This window comes from Cebus imitator, unplaced genomic scaffold (genome assembly GCF_001604975.1).
Source record: "Cebus imitator isolate Cc_AM_T3 unplaced genomic scaffold, Cebus_imitator-1.0 Scaffold451, whole genome shotgun sequence".
Lineage (NCBI taxonomy): Eukaryota > Metazoa > Chordata > Mammalia > Primates > Cebidae > Cebus > Cebus imitator.
Window position 1 is genome coordinate 1636989 of NW_016107766.1, and position 25335 is coordinate 1662323.

The following is a 25335-nucleotide window of genomic DNA, read 5'->3' on the forward strand; positions in this document are numbered from 1 at the left end:
TTTACCACAAAATCTAACATAGAAAAACTAGCATGTGTTTCACTTTGGCTAATGGTTGGCACTTTCAAAACTGTCCCCATTATTTTTTAATCAACTATGTACAATTCATAGTTGTATATTCATATATACAATTCATAGCTCCTGTTAGGTCATAAAATTCTAGAACTGATCTGCTTGATTATGCACTAATGACTGGAAAAAAAAAACCAAAGCACTTTATAAATGTTTATTTGAATATTTGGTGGACTTTGCAGAAGAAAATGGATTTCAACTGAATTGCCAAACCATAGTGACAGAAATTAGGTGTGATCAGGGCTTCTAACAATGATTTTTAAGGTGTTACCAACGAAGTTTGTTTTTGCCCAATGCATTTGGTGAAAAATTCAGATGAGTGGATTGGCCATGATATTTGGCAACAACGAATGCTTCAATTTTAAAATGCATAATTTGTCTGCATGACATTCCTTCTAGCTGATGACATTCCAGGAGATGTTAATGAATTAAAGCCACATTTGCCTGAAGAAGCCAGTGAAGCAACTGATTTGAAAATAATTATGTGCATAGTTGGATAAGAAGACATGCAATGGTGTTGCTGTTTGATCACCAGTATTGTTTCTGTCAAATTTGTGGTCTGTATTTGAGTGTATGCAGAAAAGTTTTCCATGTACCCAAAACAACAAAAAAGCATGGCCCAGAAGATGGGAAAATGTAATAGGGACTGCTCATATTGGTGCAGGTCAAATAATAGAAGAATTTCAAGAAGATCAGTATCACATAGAAAATGAATGTGAGCATATTCTGTGTGGAGAGTGATGTCCTAAAAGAAAAAAACAAAAACCAAAAAACAGCTCTTCATTGCAATGCAAGACTTCAAAATATAGTTAATGATTGTGAAAGTTGGCCAGCTCTTCTGGATAGATCTGTGCAGTTGCCTATAATCTATTCCTGTAATACACTTTTTCATATGTTGGATTTTCTTTCTGGGCTTGGGTTTTATCTCTTTCTATAGTTTTTTTTTTTCCTATTTAAAATTGTTGGCATTTTTTTTCCAATTAATTATGCTACTTATTTCATCTTCACATCATAGAGGTACAAATTTTGTTGAAACTTTTAGAGAGTTCTTATTTATTTTATGCAGTTTTTGCAAATTTACAAAAGTGCATTATCACAACATTGACTTTGTGTAAGCACTCTGCCTGTGTGCAAAAACATTGAAACATCCCCTGTGAATGAAGAGATACCTATTTTGTACATCTGCATTTGTGCAAGATAAAATTTCTTGAGATTTTGGCTCTTTGGATGACTGCATATATGGCAGTGACCCATCCTGGCTTTTCATCCATCTTGTCTTAGGTTGTTCCTTATGGTATTTCAGATGACCACAGTTACAAAGCTAGGTGCACACAATTGCCAACCACAGTGATATGTGTTTATACATTTCCCTTGTCAACCTATTTGTTTATGAATACAGTTCATGTGCTTATAACTTGTATACTCTGCAACTGTCATTGTTATACATGAGGGTTTATGCTTGTAGAAATATGTTATTATTGCCTGTTCTGTTGTATAAAATGGTAAATGTTTTGTCATGTTTTTGTGTTTCTCAAATAAATTCCCTTTTAAAAATATAAATAAATATATTTTAGAGAATATTTAGTTATTTTTTCCAGATTTTGATCTTCCAGGAGTTTAACATTTGGCATTATGCTATTAAGGGTTGTATCTTTGGGAACTATGATTGGCTCCCAAATTAAATCATATAGGGAACAAATGATTTATTCAAATTTTGGAAAGGATACAAAAAGTGCCTCTAACATCTTACTCTCTCAGAACTTTAATTCAGGCTAAAAGAGGAGAAAAATATATATGTCTTAGCTATTTTTTTGTCCTCCAGATCTCCTGTACTTCAGGCAATTAAATCTTGCTCCCAACCAGTTCATGTTCCTTCTTTACATATCTAATTCACCACCAAACATGTTTCACAAATTTTTATGTTAAGTCAACTATCATGAAAACACCGTGTATTTTGGGTCCGGAGGACACGGATTTATTTAGAAATATCTTGAGAGGACACATAATGCCAGCTCCTTCCGCATGCAGCCATCTGTCAGTGAGATGTTTAGGGGTAAAAAATGAGTTTAATAGTTTTCAGTCTCAGAATCAAGGCTGCCATCATGTGGGGGAAATTAGAGGTAATTGTAAGGTCATTGTCTAAGACTGATTGATGTTTCCAAAAATGGTGATTCTCAGGGTACCTTACCTTCTATTTCTTCTTTGGGATCTCCACTACCCACCCCCACACCCACACCCTGAAACACCAAGCTTGAACTCTGACCTGCTTGTCCATGTCTTGACAATTGTATACAATCCTTTCATTTTCTCCTTTCTCTGGTTTCCTATTATTTATAACAGTTATCGCCACATGAAATTATATTAGATACAACACTTATTTTGTTTTAAACTTTATATTAGTTCCAATCCTAATTAGTTCTACTAAAATGTAAGCCCCCTGAGGATAGGGAATCTCTCTACTTTGGCCACTGCTATATTCCCAGCTCCTAGAGTAATGCTTAGTACATGTATATTCTAGGAACAAATCTTTCAACATGTTTATTGGCTTATTTATCTGCTTAAGTGTCTAGTAGTGCTGATTAAATTGCTTTACATTTCTTTCTTAAAACTGCACTCTCTCACCTGACATAATCTTTGCCTCATCTTCATTTCTCTCTTTTATTGTCATTATAAAATGTTCTCTTTAGTCTATACCTTCAGGGAAGTCAAATATCACAACTGTTTTTTTTCTTTAACAAAAGGCAATTACTTCTTTAGATTTACCGATTTTTTCATTTTTCTGAGACGGAGTCTTGCTCTGTCGCGAGGCTGGAGCGCAGTGGCACAGTCTCAGCTCACTGCAGCCTCCGCCTCCCAGGTTCAAGTGATTCTTCCACCTCAGCCTCCAGAGTAGCTGGGACTACAGGTGCGTGCCACCACACCCAGCTAATTTTTGTATTTTTAGTAGAAACGGGGTTTCACCATGTTGGCCAGGATGGTCTTGACCTCGTGATCCGCCCGCCTCGGCCTCCCAAAGTGCATGAGCCCCTGCGCCTGGCTGATTTTCTTTTTAACTTAACGCTCTTTGTAACTCCTTTCTTCCCTGCTCAGCTCATGTCTCAGAAGTGACTGTGCACTCTGCTGCATTGGCCCCATTCTCTCGAGTTTTATTTGTGCTATATTCATATTTTATAAATTCCCTTCATCAACATATTTTCATAAAGCTTCTCACAGCCAATCTAAAAGTGCTTGCATTATGCTTATTCTGACTTTCCCAGTTCCCACCATGTAACTGGCTATGCTTCTGGCTTTGGTTTCAGTAGCACATGGGACATCTTCCTGAGGGAACCCTGGGACTGACTACTTTTATTCTAACTGCAATTTATGGCTTAACTCCCCTTCTCTTCCTATGATCCATCTGTAATCACCAGCCAAGGAACAAATCCTTATAGTCCCATACTTATAGCTCTTATTGTCCACAGTGTCCCTTGGAAATCTTATTTCAAAATTTAAATTTCCTCATACCTACAAATATTCCAGAACAGATTTTTTCCATTACTGTTGGTATGACCGGTTGCTCTAATTTGATCTTCAGAAAGATAGTAAGTTCCACTATACATACTTTGGAAGGCTGAGGCCAGTGGGTCACTTGAGTCCAGGAGTTTGAGACTAGCCTGGGCAACATGGCAAAACCCCATCTCTACCAAAAATACAAAAATTAGCCAGTCATGGTGGTGTGCACCTGTAGTCCCAGCTACTAGGAGGCTGAAGTAGGAGAATCGATTGAGCCTGTGAGGTCGAGGCTGCAGTGAGCCATGATGGCGCCACTGTACTCCAGCCTGGGCAAGACCTTGTCTAAAAAAAAAAAAAAAGAAAGAAAAGAAAAGAAAAGAAAGATGCCAAGTTGAAGTTGACGAAACAGCTCCATGTGGACATGTATTTTTGACTATGTGTATGTGCAGACAAATTTTTGCCTCTGAAGACATTGGGGTACGCCAGGCAGAGAAAGACCCTGCTTTTGTGGATCTTGTTTTCAGTTTGAGTATTTTATTGTTTAAGATAATTTTTTTGAGATGGGGACTCAGTATATTGCCCAGGTTGGTGTGGAACTCCTGTGCTCAAACAATCTTTCAGCCTTAGTCTCCAGAGAAATCTTTAAAAGGACTTCTTACATTTAATTGGGTTTTGAATTGATATTGTCTCTATTAAAGCTGTGTGTTCAAACACCTGCTTCAACCTACAAATCTTATGAGTCTATTTTTACATTTAGTTATTATTATATAAAATAAGAATAGTTTCTTTCATTTGTTAACATTTGATTAATTCAAATTTAACAGTTAAAATTTTTCTAAACAATTAATTACAATTTAATTTAGCTAATTAAATTCCCTTAAACATTTTAAACCTCATTTACACATGTAATGTATGTGACTGTTTCAAACACCTCAAATGCCTCTGGGGCAGACTTACAAACCTAACAAATCATTTTAAGCTCACAGCAACTTAAAAAATAATAAGCAAACATATACCCAGGGTAAATCAACTTCTCTTAACATTTTAATGGTATTTCCAAAATTGAATCAAATGTATTTATACCATTTAACATCTTAAATCTGAAACGGATTATATGTTTTAAGTTAAAGTCATGATTTTTTAAGTGTTTCAAACTCTTTAAATAAAACAACTAGAACGGCACAATGATATTAAAAGTACACTTAATATATTTCATGATATTATTAAGAGTATGGGTTTGATTTACTTTATTCTTAATTATTTAAACTTTCCTGGGGTGGCAAAGTCTCCAGTATAATTAAAGTAAGTAGTTTTACTATCCATGGATGGCTGAGTTTCCCGTGTTGAAAAATTAGAATATCAGTATGATGAATTATTGGTCAGAGACTGGCCTGATTTGTATTTTTCAAAGATGGCTCCTGGTTGCTGGGTGGAGAAGGATTGAGGGAGGTTAGAGGTTATCAGTCGGGTAGTGACTCTCTTGTTCTAGCCATTCATCGGCTTTTCACAGGAAGGGCCTTTATCTGGTTCTCTCAGGGTACTCGTTATTAGCTCCCAAGGCTCTGTTCCTTCTTGTACCTCTCTTTTCTGCTATGCCCTACTTCTTTTCCCCCTACTGCATGCACTTTTAACTCCTTTTCTGATCTTTGGTTTTTATTTCCTCCCAGTTTTACTACCATAGGCGGAGTGGGATGCTTATATTCTTGGGGCAGAGGAAAATTTGTCCCTAGGAAGGGAATGAATTAAGGGAGAGAGAGAAAAAAGAAAGCACAAATTTAAGCCATTTCTGAGGCTAAGTAAATAATTCAAAATGAAACTTTACTTATTTAGATTTGTTGTGCTGATGAACCATGACTTGATGTATTAGTCTGTGCTTGCACTGCTATGAAGAAATACCCGAAACCAGGTAATTTATAAAGGAAGGAGGTTTAATTGACTCACAGTTCTGCATGGCTGGGAAGACGTCAGGAAACTTACAATCACAGCAGAAGGGGAAGCAAACATGTTCTTCTTCATAAGGTGGCAGGAGAGAGAAGTACCAAGCAAAGGGGAAAAAGCCCCTTATAAAACCATCAGATCTCATGAGAACCCATTCACTAACGTAAGAACAGCTTGGGGTAACCACCCTCATAATTCAATTAACTTCTACCAGTTCCCTCCCAGGACATGTGGGGATTATGGGAACTACAATTCAAGATGAGATTTGGGTGGGAACACAGCCAAATCATATCACTCGATCATCCATTAACATGGTGAAAAAACCAATTTGAATGCTTACTGACCAGTGCTGTGGCAATATACAGAAATAGACTTTTTTGTAATCTGCTGCTTTTTTGGCCTTAGAATGGTGGCCACCTTTAAAGAAAGAAAATCTGATTAATGAGATGATATTCCAAATACTGTAACAAAATAGGACATATATTTTCTATATGTAGCACTTTCTTGGCCCAGATGCTCTTCAGTAACTGTTGGGAAATTGCTATAAAATACGTAAAGAATTGGTCCTATTGTATGCATCCTTACAGTACAATATAACCTCCAGGTTAGGAGACCACATGTTCAAGTCACATTGGGGCCAGTTTTCCGGTTTAAATTTCAGCACAAAGGATTTTCTGGAGATATTGGTAAGATTTCTTGACAGAGCTATTTAATACTAGAATGAATTATTAGGAGCAATTGTGGATTCTCTTGGCAGGCTCTAAATATAGTTCAATTTCTCCTCTGTCCAGGATAGTTTGGGTGGGCCTACCTGAAAGCAGGACAAACCAGACTGGTCCTTCTAGCCCAAAGTTTGTGTGATTCTTTATAACTCAAAAGAAAACTCCAGTACTTAAGTGATTTAGTAGGTCTTTTTTGTGCATTCAAGTAAGAGCCACACACCATGTTGGCCTTTCATGCTCTAGCTTGGCTGACTGCCCCCTGTGTGAAGACCTTCATTATTGAGTTGTGTTTTCATTGACTCTAAACTTTTCCCCCTGGGTGGAAATATATGTGCTTGGCCTCAGCTCACAGGGAAATTATTTAATGTATAACTCTGAACTTAATATGTTAAGTAGTAGTAGAACAAAGTAAGCTTTTTTTCTTTTATGTGAAGCAAATTATGCTCCTCACAAGAGGTGGTTCTTATTTCCAAGCTGACAGAATTCCTTCAAAAATGTCTATATAATGAGAATTTAGAGAGAAAATAAACTAATAAATAGAATTGAAAAGATATTGTAAGAGTGTTAGGTGTAAACTTTTTTTTACTCTTTTAACCATTATAGAATTTTCAAGATATTTTAAAAATCTTATACTTCCCTTATTTTGGAAATAGGTGCTTTCTGTACTTTGTTTTAATTTTCTGAACTAAAAGTGTCCTGAAAAGGCATAGCAATTTTTAATACAGTGTGAATAACTTTAAACCACCTGAATATTTAATGAAATAATAGGCTCAATTCCAACTCTCCTTCTGTCTCCATTATGTATATAGAAAGCAGATTATATTAGTGTATCGTTTTTTTAAAATAAAGGTAGACATTCTAAGCGAGATGAGAATTTGGACTGTATATATATGAGTCCTTTTTGTATGCCAGCTCAATGCTTGACCTTTTCATGTCTAAACTTAACACATAATGCATATATAAAGTGGGTAAGTTACAGTTATTATGAGGACCATAACTTCTCAGTTTCCTGTATGTTTAAATTTGAAACTTTAATGTTGTGCTAATGGAATTTTGTGTGTTTTATGTATATGCGCAAGTCTGCTAGACAGATGCTAAAAATACCAGAATGGAACCAGTCAGAATCTAAAAATGTTCTATAAAAGTGATTGTAGGGTTTAGGCATCTTGTTGAGATCACTTTTGTGGTTTGACAAAGCTGGTATAGCTGAGTGGTCTTCAGTATGAAAGAATGTTCATATCTGCCAAGGAGCATCCTTAAGTCTTGTTTGAGTGCAGGCTATCTTAACTTTGGAGACTACTAAATGCCTATGTGCACAGTAAAATATTTTCAATCACTTATTTCCATCGAATTCCTTTATTATTTCAGAAATGAAACTATATTGTTTGCAAGGCAAAATAACTTTAAAAACCTTACCTTTAAATCTAGAGAGAATTTGTCTATGATATTTGCTTTACTTCCACAACTTTTATGTTTGTCAGGGAAACAATTATTTAATTGTGTTGACACTACTTGTTAAAATGTGGGAGAAAGTTAAGTCCATGCTCTCTTTAGGAATTTAGTTGTTTGGTCTCACTGGCTATACTATTATTTTAAATAATGAGCAGAATTCTATATGGCTCTAAGCTCCCCAAGAGTGGAAGCAGTGATTAATTTATTAAGCTCTCCTTCCCTTCCTTCCTCTCTCAAAATTTCTCTTCCCTTATTCCACAGATTTTTTGAATGCCTACAAACTTCTAGTTACCCTGATCCAGGCTTAAGAGATACTGAATTGATTAATACAGAATTTTTCTCCAAGAAGAACACAATCTTATGAGTCAAATAGACAAGAACATTAGTGGAAGGTATAATGAGTGGAAGAGGGACATAGAAGAAGAGCCTCCATTCTTTCTTAGGATGGTGGTGAGAGTTACAGGGCAAGTGGTCAGAAGGAGCTTTAGAAAGCAGGTAGCAATGGAATTGAGTCTGAAATGTGGAAATATAGGAGTTCTCCATGCAAATGAATGCGAGGACAAAAGAAATTTGGCTGGGGCAGAAGACTGGAGGGTGAGGTTTGTGATGTAGATGACTTGGCCTTCTACACAGGAAGAACAACTTAAATTGAAGTATGAATTTTTAATGTGTGGGAAATCTATTGGGTGCTGTAGACAGGTCAAATGGCTAGAGAAAGGATAATGTGGAAATAATGGGAAATGACATGTGAAAAATATTCCAGGTTATGAAAAGCCTTATAAGGCCTACAGAAAACATTGGATCTTATCCTAAAAGGAATTGGCAGTTGCCAAATAATTTAAAGCATAGGAGAGGCCCAGTTATATGTGTATAGAAAAGTCATTCTGGTGGCAGTATAGATAGAGGATGAATTTGAGGGATATGAAGCTATTTAGGATGGTATTACAATAATGCAGGGTTCTCAGAGAATAGCACACGTGATCCAAGGGCCTATTTCAGAAACTGGAGAACTCGGACTTAGGGCTCATGTAATTGAAGGAAGTAGTCACCACTTGGCCTCAGCCAGTTGTTGCCATTTGGGAAGACAGAGACACCCTACCACATACATACAAACACCCTGTTGCACATTTATTATTTACTTTTGGCTCTTAGATGAGTGTCAAACATTTTAAAATACATGAATGGGTCAAGACTATACTGACCAAATAAAAAAATCCTTAGGCCAGATACAGCCTAAGTCAGTGTATCACTGAAGTGTGTTCCTTTGAATATTGATCTTTGAAAAATGTCTTCTGTGGTCAAATAAATTAGAAGCAACTAAAACTTGACAAAACTGATTTTAAAATTCACAAGGAAAAGAAAATGTACAAGAATAGTCAAGACAATTTTGTAAAAGAATGAAGATGGGTAGACTTGCTTGGCAGCTATCAAACTGTATTACAAATCTATGATAAGTAAAATAGTGTTGTATTGTCAATTTGTTTATTGACAATAAACAAATACATTGTTGGCATAAAATGGTTAGCTCAGAAACAGACCCAGGTATATATGAGAACTTAGTTAATGATATAAGTGGCATTTAAAATGTATCAGGGAATAATAGATCATTTAATAAATGGTACTAGAGAAATTAGCTATTAACTGAGCAAGACCAAAGTTAGATTCTAACTTATGTTACTAAAAAATATAAGATGAGTTAAATAACTAATGATAAAAAGCAACAAATAGAGGGAAATGGAGAAAATACATTTATGATATTGGAGAACTGGCCCTGTTAAGACATAAAATGCAAAAAATATGAAGAAAAAAATTGTGACTTAATTAAAATAAAATTTTTGGATAACAGGCCACCATAAACAGTATTAAAAGGGAAGTTACTATCTGGGAGAAAATATGCAACATAAGCCGAGGATTACTATGATTAAATGGAAATAACTCCTCCCAATGAATAAGAAAGAGACTAACAATCTACCTCAAAACTAGTCAAAGGACATTAACAGGCATTTCCCTGAAGAGGAAATATAATTGGTCTATAAACATACAAAAGTATGCTTAATGTGAATATAAAATATGAATATGAAAATGTTTGATCACGTTACAATCCAATAAATGAAAATTTAAAATAAGAAATATCTCTTTCTCATCAAATTGACAAAGTAAAAATGTGATAATATCAAGAGCAAGTGAGGAAACTGGAACTCTTCTATTACAGGTCTGAATATACATTGGCAAGGCCATTTTAGAGGACATCATTGTCAGTATCTATCAAACTAAACGTATGCCTGCTCCATGATCCAGAAATTCTACTTTTAAGCATCTACTGTAGAGAAATGGTAAAGACTGTTGTTCCTTCCAGCACTGTTTGTAATGACAAGTATTGGAAAGGATCCAATTGTTCATCAGCAAAGAACTGATTAAATAAACTATACATTTATACTGTGAAAAACTATAACAGACTCAGAGTATAAAAAATGAGGTGGATCTAGTGATCTGAGAGACATTGTTGAGTCAACAAATTGAGCAACAGTATGTAGAATATTAAGCCAATTGTTTAAAAAGGGAAAAAGACATGAAGCAGTGCTGTATGTAAAATGTCTGGAAGTATGCATACAAAAGGGATAACAGTGATAACTATGGTGAAAGTTGGAGGATGAGGAGGGGAATTATATTCAAAGGAGACTTTAAATGTAATATAAATATTTTTAACAAGCATGTATTCATGCATTTATGAATTACTTGTATAATCAAAAATAAGTAAAGGTATTTCCAGTAATGAGAGAAACTTGAGACTTTATTTTCTAAGGAGGAGCAATTAATATAAAGGGAGAAGAAGAAAATACAAGAGAGGAGTTAATTGATGGAGAAAGGTCCCTTAGAGATAGGAAAGAATGGGTGCCATCTAGAATTCAATTGGAAGAGTTTAACTTTAGATAGGAAGACGGCCAATCTCTAGGACCAGAGGAGAGGAGATAAACTTCTGTTTGTGGGAGTGGAGGCTGAGAGTGGAGAGAGGAGCTGGGGAGTTTGCTTTATGATGACCTCCATTTTATCTTCAGTGTAACAGTTTGTCCCCCACCGCCCTGGTGTCTTGTCCTCCTTGCTGTAGATATCAGTAAATATGACTGACTGCCTTCCCCACCTATTCACCTCAAGCACATTAAATGTTATTAGCCTCTCATTACCATGGGACTCTTTCCTCTTGTCATCTTTGTAAAGAGTAACTTGTTACTGCCATTGAATATGCCCCTACATCCTGCAGTGCTGTGCTGAAAACAAGGTCCTAATAATGGGCCATACCAGTGAACCAATTTCTGCTATTTGAAAGGCCACAGGAAACTGCTTTCAGTGGCTTGCCTTCTTAGTTCTGCTATATTCTGCTCTATACTCAAGAGTTATTTTGTTTCCTGTGCCTTCAGAGGACCACATTCCCAGCTTTCTGCCCAGAGAAATCTATGAAACCACCCCCCCACTGGCATCCTACAGAGTTTTCTTTTTTTTTTTTTTTCCTCCAGCCTCACAAAGTCCTCTGTTGTTCCTCTTGAACAGTCAGCTAACTGAAGTAGGGAGAAGTGGTGAAGAGCACTTCTGCCCTTTCCCTCTCCTTTAGATTTTAAGAGCCTCCCAGCAGCTTGACCTTACCTTTTGTGTAAAATATATTTAGCCACTCATTACAAGTTGCAATCCCTTTGTGATCCTTGGGTTCCAGATGGGGAACTGCAAAGAGAGTTTTTAGATGTCAGACATCAAAGGAAATTGAGGAAAGTATCTGCATTCTTTCTTCCTCTCCTCTGAATCTTCTGACTTTCCTAGAGGCTGTACCCCAAGTCTCTGGTGCTTTCTCCTTTTATATCTGCTTTCAGGAGGAAAACCTTAAAAAAATTAGTAATTCTTTTCTGTTTTTTATTATTTTAATCCTATCGTAAACCTGTTGATGATAAAGTCACATCCTTTGCTTCTCTTTGAATGGTGATACAGATTTTTTTTGTTGTAGTGAATTTTCTTTCCTGTCTTTAACCATCCTAGATAGTGGTGTTATAAAACAGTACTTTGCAAGATTGTGCTATGTAATTAATGAAAATCAAGGTACACCAGATGAAAGTATTATAAATCTGCACTGCGTTCATACCTGTAAGATGCTTGCTATAGGCTGTGTCAGCAACAAAGCTGTGATTTTAAGATGAGAACAAATGAAAAGTAGTGGAATATATAATTTAATTGTATATCACTTAAACTGTTATATTGATCTTAATCTGTTTATTTTGATTAGCCCTCACATTTTATAAACATGAAGCCAGCATACTTAATCTCTGAGATTTTTAAGTTATTTTTGCGTACGAACTTCTGTGGAGAGCAAGTTTGAGACATCTGTTTAACTGGATATTACTCTACTGAACATACCTGATTGTCAGCTTTATAAAAAGATGATAGGTTTCTTTTATAACTTAGATAGTAGGAAGAATATTATATTTGGAATCAAATACACCTTGATTTTACTCTTATCACTTACTAAGTGTGACCTTGATATTGTTAACTTCTCTAAAGCTAAATTTTCTCATCCTTAAAGTGGGAGATAATAGAAGTCTCAGAATAGATTACTTAGAGAATGAAAGAGGAAGAATATGGCTAAAAGAAAAAAGTCATAAGTTCAGTTTTGATCAGACTGAGTTTGAAGTGCCACAGAAACATTTAAATATATAAATTTTGATTGAGTGCTTTAAGACTAAAGATTTTTTAGTTCATTGAGAGTGTTCATCGCACTTAGTAAGATGATCCTGTACCTCTATTATCCATAATCAAATAGTAGGATATGTGTCTCATGAAATTTCCTGAACACTATCCCCTTCCATTGTCCCCTTGTCTCTCCTCATACTATGCTCCTAGAAGACTCCTCTTGTGATGTTTGCCCAGCCAAGACTGACTCTGCATCTCCACTGTTATGCCCCTCTAGTTCACAGGCCATAGTTCCATAGCCCATAGTTCTCCATGGCCTGCAGGGTGAGGATGACATTACTTAGCTGAACAGTCTCTTCTGTTCCTTTTTCGTGATTCCTTTGTCAGTGATCCCAATCAGACTGCATCTTTCTGCTTCAAACTCTGCCTCCTAAATCTCATTAGATCATTGTGTATCCATGATGCAAACAAAGCTGTGATGATTACTTGCAACTTCATGAGATGTATTTTTATTTACCTTTCTATTCCAAAGGACAGTTTTCCACCTTGATTATTATCCATTGAAATCAAAGTGTGTTTGAATTTTCCCAAGAATGTACAAACTGTCTTCTATTTTACACAAAGTTGAAGTCAAATAAGAAGGTCTTATTTGGCAAGTAATCTTGAGACTAGAAGTATGGGGAAAAAGGCTCAGAACTCAAATATAAACTAGAGCGAGCTCCATGTGGTCCAATCTGTGTACGGTGTCACTTTTGGAAGTACTCAAAGGTCAGATTGTATTCGGGCTCTCAGGAATTGCCGGGGGTAGGGGACTTCATTTTCCTCCACTGCTGCTTCTCTCAGCACTCTCCACACTGATGGCAGCCACGTGCTACCCTCCCCTATCATCTTGCAGTGCTCAACTTTCCACTTTCCACTCTTTTTCCAAACTCTTCAGACAAATCCTCCCCTAAATATAGGCCCTTTGTCTCTTCATTTCTGTGCCTGTCCCCCTACTTCTTCACCTAGATTCTTAGATCTCTGTTTCCACCTATTCAGATGGTTAGAGGACTCAGAAGCTTGATTCACACTTGCAAGAAAAAGGATGGAGTCTCCAGGAAAACACAGTTTTCTCACTTGGCCTCTGTAATGATAAATTTTTGCAGAGGACTTTCTTTAAATTCTTTATCTCTTGCCAGACACATTTATACATCAGCCCTTTGGGTTTAAAAAAATTATAGACTGACATGTAAATTAGAAGATTATACAGGTGAATATGTACACAGGCTCATATATTTAAAGATACTTATCTTGGTGGTTATCTTGTTTGATCTTGTACTGCAAATTTCTTGAGAAGAAGCTTTTATTTCCCCTGTAAATTCACAAAGCACATAGTACCAGGCTTCTCATATAATATCATGAATTCTTGAGAAATGTGATTGATCAATTTACTGACAGAGAACTCAGTGTTACAATTTTAGGAAACAGTATTTTCTATTTTCTTTTGTATCCCTGCAAAAGAAACCCAAAGTAACCGGTTGAGATTTTATGCAAGATTCTGTCCTAATAAATTTCTGTAGGCAATGAATTTTCCCCACATTGTTGTATAAAACTTTGTAGTTTCATTTCAGTTGCCTCCTTAGATGGTCATCTGAAAATGATTATATATTTAGTTAATCTAAGTGTTTATTCTGAAGAATCATGGGAAAAATATTGGTCAGAAATGCTATAGCAAATGCATTTTTTATAATGTAAATAAGATAAAAATATAGCCATCACTTTTCAACACTGTATGCTGGACTTCAAACTGAATCATTTTATAACTGGAATGTGTTCAGAAAGGGTCATTTTTTCTATTAAAGTTTCATGCATTTCTGTTATTTTACCAGAGTTAAGCTGCTTATTATTAATACTAAGACAAAATGGTTTCTTCAGTAACTTGGGAAATAATAAACAGCCTCATTTAGAGAGCACTCTGGCCTGGATTTGGTCCATGAACTTATGGATGTGAAGCTGTTTAGTGTGCTTAAGACCTTGATGATCCTTTCAAGAGAGACTGTTTGGATTAGGTGCCCCGTGATGTGTTTGCTTCTTGCAAAGTTTGGTTTGAAGTAGTTGGGACAAGACTGTGAACAAAGCCCTGGGAATCATAGAACTGGGAAGGATCTCAAGAGATCCCCTTACTTAGTCCTTGTCTCCAAAGAGGAGAATTTGCAAATCTTTCAAGACAGGCAGCTGCTGATCCTTTTTTAGTGAGACATCCCAGAGTGGGAGTCTTGATTGGGCCAAAGTGACTGTTTTAGAAGAAAGCACCCAACTTTCTTGTTTTCCTGTCACATATGAAATGCGAACAATGATGGAGGGGATATCCATTTGGTTTCTTGGGTGGTTGATGGTATAAGAGGATTGCTTATGACATTTCAAAACCCGGAAGATGCTGACATTTAGTTTAATTTTTTGTTGATTTATTTTTTTTAAATTGAAGTGTTACTCTTAGCATTTATCTGAGTCACTTTATAGCAGGGGTTGCAAAACTCAACATCCCATGGAGGGCAAACAATTAACCTGAAGTAAAGCAATGAGGGCCGAATGGAGTGGTAGTATCTGCGCTTAAATTGGGGGGCACAGATCCTGGGGACTAAGACCATTCAGACTGAATTTTTTTTAAAAGGTAGTGTTGGCCAAACAAATGCTCTGCTAGCCATTTTTTTTTCTCCTGTGTGTCTCTTTCTTTGTGACTCTAGTTTAATAACTGATATGCCCACAGATGTGTAAATTACCAGTTAATCTATGTGTACAGTTTCATTTTTCTCAGAAAATAATTTTGGTTGTTTGAGGTAACTGTTTCTAATCTAGATATTCTTGGCCTTGGATATTCCTTTCCAAATTGATTGATGATTTGATTTAGGTTGATGAAGTTTAGCCATGTAACCTACTTTATTTCTCTATGAGGATTTACAGCTGGATCAATATATCGTAGAAGTGGAGCTGTAAAAGATCCTAGAATGATCTTGCCAGAACATGCTTTTATTGTATTTCATTTTTATTTTTATGAATTATTTTATTTATTTACTTACTTATTTAGAGACAGGGTCTTCTTGTTACCTAGTCGTAACTCGCAGTAACCCTGAAGTCCTGGATCAAGCGATCCTCCACCTTAGCCTTTTGAGTAGCTAGGACTCCAGGAGCACACAACATACTCAGCTAATTTTTTTTTTTTCTTTTGGTAGAGACAAGGTCTTTCTATGTTGCCCAAGCTGGTTTCAAACTCCTGGGCTCAAGCAGTCCTTCTGCCTCCTGTGCTAGGATTACAGGCATAAGCCACTGCCTTGGGCCAAAACATGCTCTTAGGAAGGACAGTGTCTAAAGTAGGGGAACTAAACTCAGAAGCCTTTACACAGGACTTCTATGCTGTGCACCTCCAAGCAGCAGGCTTCTCAGTAGTCTACACAAATGACTAGGCACTGCACAAAGGTGAGGAAGCACCAGCATTCACAGGGACTGCACTGTGATTGTGTAGTGATGCAGCCCTGCTTTCAAGTCTAGGCAAGTAAAATACCTTTAGGAAGCAGTTGATTCTAAGATGTAAGGGAATGTTGAAAACCAAGGCCAAACTGAAGAACACATCTCACAAAAAGGCATTCAAATTTAGATAAGTTTAAACATTCCTGTAGGCAAGTTTTACTGCCAGCTTGAGATCCCTGCTCTAAATCAAGGAATAAGAGGTGTCTTTCAGATCACTCTAGAATCTTTGCATTAATTATGACTCTCTTGGTTGCATATAACTGAATTCCAACTCAAGGCAGAGAAGATTTCTTGTCTCACATAACTGGTTTAGCTGAAAGAAGAATTGAAGGGAGTGATATAAAAATCAGGGCCTTTGGCTGGGTGAGGTGGTTCATGCCTGAAATCCCAGCACTTTGGGAGGCCGAGGTGGGTGGTTCACCTGAGGTCAGGAGTTCGAGAGCAGCCTGGCCAACATGGTGAGACCCTGTCTCTACTAAAATACAAAAATTAGCCTGCTGTGGTGACAGGCACCTGTAGTTCCAGCTACTTGGGAGGCTGAGGCAGAAGAATCGCTTGAACCTGGGAGAGAGAGGATGCAGTGAGCCGAAATTGCACTACTGCATTCCAGCCTGATGGACAGAGTAAGACTCTGTCTCAAAGAAAAAAAAGTTAAAAAACATTAGCTGAGTGCAGTGGCTCACGCCTGTAATCCCAGCACTTTGAGAGGCTGAGGCAGGCAAATCACCTGAGGTCACGAGTTCAAGACCAGCCTGGCCAACATGGTGAAAACCTGTCTCTACAAAACTACAAAAATTAGCCGGGCATAATGGTGAGTGCCTGTAATCCCAGCTACTCGACAGGCTGAGGCAGGAGAATCTCTTGAACCAGGGAGGCTGAGGTTGCAGTGAGCTGAGATTATACCATTGCACTTCAGCCCAAATGAAGAAAAAAAAAATGGGGCCTTTACTTCTTGACCTGGGTTCCTGACATAGCCATATTCCTCCACCCATCTGAACTTTACTTGGACCTGCTTCCTCGTGCTGAAGGGCAGGGTATATAGCCTTTAGTAGGGATCCCAGCAAAAAGAAAACTTGTTTTCTTCTCAAAGTCTACACAGAAGACATGAAGACACTCATTTGCTTTGCTTGAGTCATGTCATCAGCTTATTGCAATGATTTAATAGCTGTTACAGGTGGGACAGTGGTTGGAAGAACCGAGTTGGGATTAGGTGGTATGATTAGCCAGGCCTGAGTCATGGGGTCCATACGCCCTGCCTGTCCCTCCTGAGCTTGTAGGAGACTGGGAGCCTATTACCAGAAGAGGGACTAAGAAAGCTTGCTGGGCAGAAAAATAGACCTCTCAAAGTCTACTATTCTCTTAAATTCCCCAGAAGGATTGGCCTTCTCACATGTTTTCTCCCGTCTTTGTAGCAACAGGAAATGCCCCGTGATCAAAATCTTGCTGGAAATGTTACAAGTTCCATGTTCATTTACGAGTTCCATAGCTTAACTGATGAGAAGATTATTTTTATATATGGCAAAGCTGAATTGTGTTAATTGTGCTAATTTTGAATTGCTATTGTTTTTGGCTGAAATCTCTAAAATTTCAGCTACTGAATTTATACACTGTGAAACATTCTGAAAATGAAACAATTAAGAGTCATTTACCATCTTTCTGTATAAAAGACCCAATAGCCCCTTGGGACTGCCTATGAGGGGTTGAGAGACTTTATTCTAGAAAGAGGGCTACAGTGAACAGAAATTAACTGCTCTGGGGATTTCAGAATAACTGCTTTTTACTTACTCGGGATCTCAGAACTGTGTGAAAGGCAAGTATGGATGAGGGGGAACTGCATACAGGTATTGATCGACTTACGACCTATGCAACTTACGACCATTTGACTTTACGACCACAATCGCTAGCCACGACTGCTCCGCGTCTGGCAGCGCAAACGTTGCCCAGCTGGGCGTACGACAGTGTGGACCAGCTTCCGGCAGCACTACCATCTCCCTGTGCACCATTTCAACTGTACATATAGCCTACTCAACTTATGACCAAATCGTGTTACGACCGGTCTGCTGGTCCCAATTGTGGTCGTAAGTCGAGCACTAGCTGTATTTAAAATAGGGGAACTTAACTTTCATTCTCTTCCAAATTAGTTGTGTTGATAGTAAGCAAAGATTTTTTTTCAGATTAAACATATATATAGCATATTTCTATAAGCTTAAAAAATTTGTCCTTAGTACTAATTGTTTGGTTTGTGTTTTCTGAGTGAACTAGTACGTTTTGCTTCTAACAACTGTTTATAAATACATATAAAATTTTTTTCCTCTGATTTTTAATTTTTCTAAGACTGAACTGTTAAATTTAACTATTAAACTAAGACTAAACTTTTAAGATGCTGCTTCACCTGCCTCTCCCCTCAAAAAAATGAAGTCAGTCCTACCCAGTTCTCTAAGTACAACCTGGTCCTGTCTAAGCATAGTTTGTGTAACTGTTTTTCAGAAATACCTTAGAGGGAATTCTTTGGTTGGACAAAGTGTGGTTAGAAGAACTCTGCTGACATCACATAAAATTCATGATCCTGTTACTATATATTATTTCTTTTTTTTTTTCAGTTATGCTGTCTCTTTGAGGGACTATAATTTATGTCTTGTTTTTTGGTTTAGTGAACTAAATTATTACTACAATAATGATTTGTTGTTTGTTACTTTCATTTAGACATTGTATATGGAGAGTCTTAAAGCCTTTGCATCTGGAGGTAAACAAAATGAGGTCTCATTCTGGGCAGATCCTCCAGACAGTCTTCTACTTGGAGCCTAGTTAAACAAATAAAGAGTCATAAAAATGGAAAATCTAAACTTTAAAATGACTTGTTTTTTTTTCTAGCATGTAAATGTGATGTGTCTGGAGTGACACTTAAGTTTATAATCTTCAAAGGGTCAAGGCTTTATTTTTTGTTTTGCTCATGCAAATATTAAAAGATAAGAAATGATAAAATAGCTTTATAATTTAAACTTCTAGGAAAAGTGCATTTTGCCAAAACAAACAAACAAACAAACAAACAAAAAACGGATAGAGTTTCTACAATGGAAATTTCTTCTGATGATCAAACCCTAGATTTGTAAAGCGTTGATTTATTTACATGTCAGGGCTGTCTCTAGCACAGATGGATTAAGCAGTAGCCTGCATTGTTGATTTTAGGAAGCTCAGAAATATTTCTTAACAAAAATGTTCATTGCTGAAATTAATCACTAGCTTTTCATTCCTTTTATTAATTACTATTCTCTCTGTCTTTTAAAAGTACTACTGAAAAGATAGTATACGCATCTGGTTGTTACCAAGTTAGTGTAGACTCTACTATTTTTATTGTTGAAACAGCTTTGTTGAGATGTAATTCAAATATTAAAGCATTTACTCTTTCAAGTGTGCAGTTTAGTTGTTTTTAGTGCAAATGTGCAACCATCAATCACCATTATTTAATTTTAAAACATTTTATTACCCCAAAAAGAAGCTCTATACCATACCCATTGGCAGTCACTCTCCATTTTTCCTTCCTTCTAGCCCCTGTCAAACACTAACCTACTATCTATCTCTATGGGATTTTCTTATTCTAAACATTTTCTACAAATAGAATCACAATATATGGCTTTTTGGACTGACTTTTTAAAATTAATGTGTTCTCAGGTTTTATCCTTCCTGTAGCATGTATCAGTACTGTCTTCTCCTTGCCAAATACTATCCCATGGAATGGATACAGTACATCTTGTTTGGCCACTCATCTGTTGACGGTCATTTGTGTTTCCACTTTTTGGCTAAATAATGAATAATGCTGTTGTGAACATTCATTACAAATGTTTGTGTGGACACATGTTTTTAATACTGCTGGATATGTATCTAGCTGGGTAATATGAGGTTTACATTTTGAGGAACTGTAGGACTGTTTTTCAAAGAAGCTGTACCATTTTACATTTCCAGCAACAATGTATGAAGGTTCCAATTTGCCCACATTCTCACCAGCACTTCTCATTGTCCCTTTTTCTGTTTTAGCCATACAAGTGAGTGTGAAATTGCATCGTATTGTGGTTTTAATTTGCATTTCCCTAATGACTAATGATGTTGAACATCTTTTCATATGCTATTGGCCATTTGCATATCTTTTTGGAGAAATGTCTATTCAAATCTGTTGCCCACTTTTTAATTAGACTGTTTGTCTTCTTTTTATTGAGTTGTAAGATTTCTTTGTATGTTACAGATTATGGATATGATGACAAGTCCCTTGCCAGATAGATATAATTTGCAAACATTATCTCCATTGTGTTGTCTTTGCACTTATTTGATTGTGTCCTTTGAACACAAAAGTTTTTAGTTTTGATGAAGTGCAGCTTATTTTTTTTATTTGGCTCTTTGTGCTTTTGATGTCACATCTGAAAAAACCATTGCCTAATTTAGGTCATGAAGATTTATTTTCTTTCAAGATTTTCTTTTAACTTTTATCTCTTAAATTAGGTCTGTGATTCATTGTGAGTTAATTTTTGTACATGGTCTGAGGTAGGAATCCAGCTTTATTCTCTTGCATGTGGATATCCAGTTGTCCAAGGATCATTTGTTAAAAAGACCATTCTTTCCTCCCGTGAATAGTGTTGTGACCCTTGTTGAAAATCAGCGATCATAAATATAAGGTTCTATTTCTGGATTCTTAATTTTATTTTATTGATCCATATGTGTAGCCTTATGCCAGTATCCCTCCATCTTAATTATTCTAGCTTTGTAATAGGTTTTGAAATAGGGATGTGTGAATCATCTATATTTGTTCTTTCTTTTCAAGATTGTTTTAGCTATTCTGTTTCCTTTGACTTTCCATATATATTTTAGAAGAATATTGTCAATTTCCACAAGTAAGCTAGCATCAGTTTAGGGAATATTGCTATGTACACAGTGTTAAGACTTGTATCTTACAGCCCTGCTGAACTTGTTTCTTACTTCTAATAATTTTATAGTAAATTCCTTAGAATTTTCTACACACAAGATTATGTCATGTGCAAATAGAGAATTCTATATGTGGCAATATTATTCTCAAAAATGAAGAAGAAATTAAGACATTCTAAGATAAATAAAAACTGAGCAAATTTATCACCAACAAACTAGCTAGTAAATTTAGGCAAGATAATGAAATAAATTACCTTAAATTCCTTGAATTCCTCGTTCTCCCAGCCTACATACGAGGGTCCCTACATGCTTGCTGGGGCATACCTTCAATGCCGAGGAAGTCTGTAACACTGTCTTTCTTCTCAGTTTCTGTTAGTGCAGTCTCAAGGCCAGCCAGAAGTGAATAATAATGTCCTCCTCAGGTATTTTCTGGGCATACATATAATCCTGCACATGTGTGGCCTTCCTGATTCCCTGGAGTATGTCAGAGGTTTTTGAAGCCCCTGATATACATCATATTTCACAGATTTTTTTCTAAGTTTTTGGCTACCTTCTTGTTTATTTCATTGGTATTGCAGCTTTGCCAACTGTGATGTTAAACACTTGCCACTGATTTTTTTCAGCAAACATCCCTAGGACAGGGCTGCTCAAGCTGAGTGAACTCTGACTCAAATCTAACAAAGGCAAGTACTGTGAGTGGAGCTTTTCCAGAGAGCTCCCAGATGAGTCAGAGAGTGGTAGCTCTTTGAGGATGGGGCATTTTGAGGAGCTCCAAATCCATTCTACCCCCTTTAGTGGTTGCAAGGCTGCTAGATTTCACAGCTCCAGTGTTTCAAGGCTATTGTTTTTCAAGGCTACCATGGAGCTAGGGAGAGTTGCTGGGAATGTTCAAGTTAAAATACCACAAAGCTCACAGTTCCTACTGAGTTTAGCGTTTTGTCTTACATAAACACTTCTTGGATTGGTGTGAGCCTTTGGACAATTTCCAGAGTTCTGAAAAGGTTGATTTTGACAATTTTTGCCACTGATATTATTGTTCTTGTGGAGTAATGGATTTCAAAGATTGTTACACCACGATTTCTCTTTCTTTATTTATAACTAGTATTTTTCCTTGGGGCAGATGATACCAGAAGCACATGAAAAGGCTTAGTGTCCAATGAAGAGTGGTTACAAGATTGAGTTGGAATGGAGGCTCTACAGAAGGGACTGAAAACAAATTTTCCTGATTATATTTCCTTATTTAATGTTTAATTGTAGCAATGTAATAAATAAATGGCCATAGGAGTATATACAGGTCAAGCCTTAGCCTTTTTATTTTACAGTGTTCTATGAAGCTATGCCATCTGTTTTTCCATTCCACAGCAGATGGGGGTAGGGAGACCACGCATTAGAGACAGGCATACTAGGACAACTGGCAGTGAGAAAGAGGATTTTAGCATAAAAAAGTAGACATAACAATCAGCAGGCGCCAATGTAGTGTACTACCATACTCACTTTTCATAGGCTATATCTATATCAAAATGAACATGTTAATTTGTTCTCTGTATTCTTTGTTTTTAAAGACATATAAAGCCTAGTATATTTTGCATTATTTTTTCTATCAAGAATCAATAAAATGTTTAAGGTTAGATATTTAAAATTTTAGGCTTCATTTACCTAGAGCACTTATGGCCAAGAAATATCATATGTCCAAACCATATTGCTAACGGGACATCAGTATTTCATTGGTAACACATTCTGTTGTGGAAGAAGTTTCTGTAATTATACACCTAAATTCGTCATAGTTCCAACATCTTAAAAGTTGGGAATTTCAACAATTTATTGTCTCCAGGTAAAGACACATGAAGAAAAGTGATTAACCTCCTCAAAAGTTGAACATTGAATCACATAGTAACAATACTTTCTTGCGCATTCCCTGTACTAAGCCTTTTGAATTTGTCAGCACTGATAACACTTTCTACCTACACAGCAAAAGATGCATTGACTTGCTGCTGAATATAGTATTGTTAGTATAATAGTTGCACAAGTTGCTCAGGACTTAAGTGACCACTTCAGAATACCCTCCAGTCAAAACTGTGTTTTAGGAGGCCCTTATAATGATAGATCACTCAACACAGGCATGGAAGCATATGAAATATGGAACTGTAGATAGGACATTGACTGAAGTAGTAGAGCAGTATTTCTAATGCCAACAGTAAGGGGTGAACTCAGAGGAGCCATCCGTCAAAAAATCTACCCACAACGTGGGTACCAATAGCTGATTGACATAGCTGGTCATAGCTGGTTTGATGAAAACATCTTGGAGATAAGGGAGCCACTTGTAACAAAAAAACAAACATAAAGCTACAGAAGTTTACTGTTCCATGTAGCATAGATAAAAGACTCAGTTTTGAAAGTCTACTTCATTCCATGCTTATATTTTTACAAGCTTATATTCAAAAGCTGAGAAGATCCAGCCTTTGGGTTCTTAAGACCACCATCAAATCAAGGGCTCCTCTGCAGGACTGAAGAATATATATGGACTAGCATCTTCTGCCAAAAAGACATTCTAAGAAAAGACAGGAGGGGAAATCCTAGAGGATTTCAGTTGGTGCTTAGTATTAAGTAGGGAATTACATTACAGGATACATGGTGGCAAACAGAGTGTGTTCCTCCTGTTCTAGGAAGTGACTACCATTGTGGGTATTTACCATGTGAAGTACCAGGTGTCAGGTTGACAGCTTGCCAAATTACAGGTGTTTCCCCAGGACATTTTTTCAATATATTCTTTGATTCGAGTCAAGTGTATACGAAAAGACAAGGAATATATTTAAGATGACTGAACGCCATTTGAGTTATACATCCTTTCTTAGGGAACAGGATTGATGTGCTGCTGTTCCTAGATAAGAATGTAAATTATAGCTAGAAACTTACATATATAAATTTTTAATAGATACTTCTATAAAGTTTTTGTATAGTGTTTAATAAAATTAAACACTGTAAGATTATTAGGATACAAGACATTTAATTCATACGCAGTTAGCCATGTTGATACTAAAAGTGTGTCATTTCTTTATTGCAGTTTCCTGGCAGGTTACAATGGTACCATCTTTGCATATGGGCAAACAGGTAGCGGGAAGACATTCACTATCACAGGGGGTGCAGAGCGTTACAGTGACCGAGGCATTATCCCAAGGACACTGTCATACATTTTTGAACAGTTACGAAAGGTATGAAACTTTTTGTTCATGTCATTTTGTATTTGATATATTCAGCAAAAATTTACTGAAAGCAGGAAATGTACTATGACATTTTATTTTATTGTGTCTAAATGATAAAGTATTATTGTGTCTTAACTCTGGCCTTTACCTTTAAGGAAAGGTTGGGATTTTGCTGGAGAAGTGAAAATGAAGAAGGTGCTTCTCTTTAAAGGACTGCTATTTCAGCAAAGGCTCAAGGAGAGCTCCTTCAACGAAGGTTGAAAGAGCAGACAACACCTTTTACCAACTCATATCTTACATTCCTCAAGAAACTGAGGAATGCCTTCTTATCAAAGCAGACCTTCCTTTGAGCTGCTAAAACACTAAATAGGATAGTATGATTGTTGCCGTTTTACACTTGATAGAAGCCCAGAGCAATTTACCAGAGTGCAAATACCATTGTAATTATTATTATTGTATAAAAGGGATCTCTATCTATATTATATGTATCTTTTATTGAGTGCCTCAAAATGCCAGTAGCTTTATCAGTTTTACCAGTATTTGATAGAACATATGATGAAACTTACCATTTTATAGCTGGGAAAACTGAGCCTCAGGTTAAATATTTTCCTCTGGGTCCACATCCTGTAAGTAGCTGATCTGGAGTTCTAGCCCAAGTCCACCTGATGCATGACTCTGCTTTGTTCCATTACATGTATTGTCACTGTACCTCGGACAGGCTTTTTTTGGTGGTTGTGCTCAAACAAATTCCCTATAATGAGTTACATACTTTCTCTGAGTTTCAGTTTTCCCTTCTGTGAAAGCAGAGACTGAATTGTACTAGAGAATCTCCAGTGTCCCCACTAGTTCCAGCAATTCCTTGGTTGTATTACTTCTGTATAATAAATGTATTAACTAGGTCAACATAACAGTCACTCCAGAATTTCTTGACTATATATTGGCATTTTGAGTTGCAAAGATGAGAAAAAATTGCTGAGATCTGCATAATTCTAATTGCCATCCATAAAGTAGCAATTATCCATTAGTTCAGCTCATCTTTCTCTAGCTTAAACATGCCAGCTTTGCATGCCAGAAAATTTGGATGAGAAAAGATTGAGTGTAGCATATATGTTGGATCCAAGGCCCCTTTTTCATTTACTCGCTTATTTCTGACATTGCCTGTTTTGTTTCCACATTTCACAAACTGGGAATATAATTCCTAATAGTTGTCATTGCTGTGGCCTAACGTGGAAGCCGTTTGTCTTAGAAAGATCATTGGAATTGGTGCAGGTCAATCTGGTTCTGAGAAAGTGTACTGCTTACAGCATGTGGCGTTGGGGCGGTTAGTTAATGCCTCAGTCTTACGGAGTTGCTCTGAGGGGCTGAACATACCG

The 25335-nt window shown here is 36.7% G+C and overlaps 1 protein-coding gene across 1 annotated transcript in view; it reads left to right on the forward strand.

Annotated features, from left to right (window-relative positions):
* The window catches only part of LOC108291403 (kinesin-like protein KIF6), a gene marked incomplete at its 3' end in the record, with an annotated part of 186501 nt that overhangs the window by 60857 nt on the left and 100309 nt on the right, over positions 1 to 25335 (forward strand). The window contains exon 4 of the mRNA XM_017511775.2: positions 23824 to 23971. Coding sequence (XP_017367264.2) covers positions 23824 to 23971 — 148 coding nt within the window. The remainder of the gene's footprint in view (positions 1 to 23823; positions 23972 to 25335) is intronic.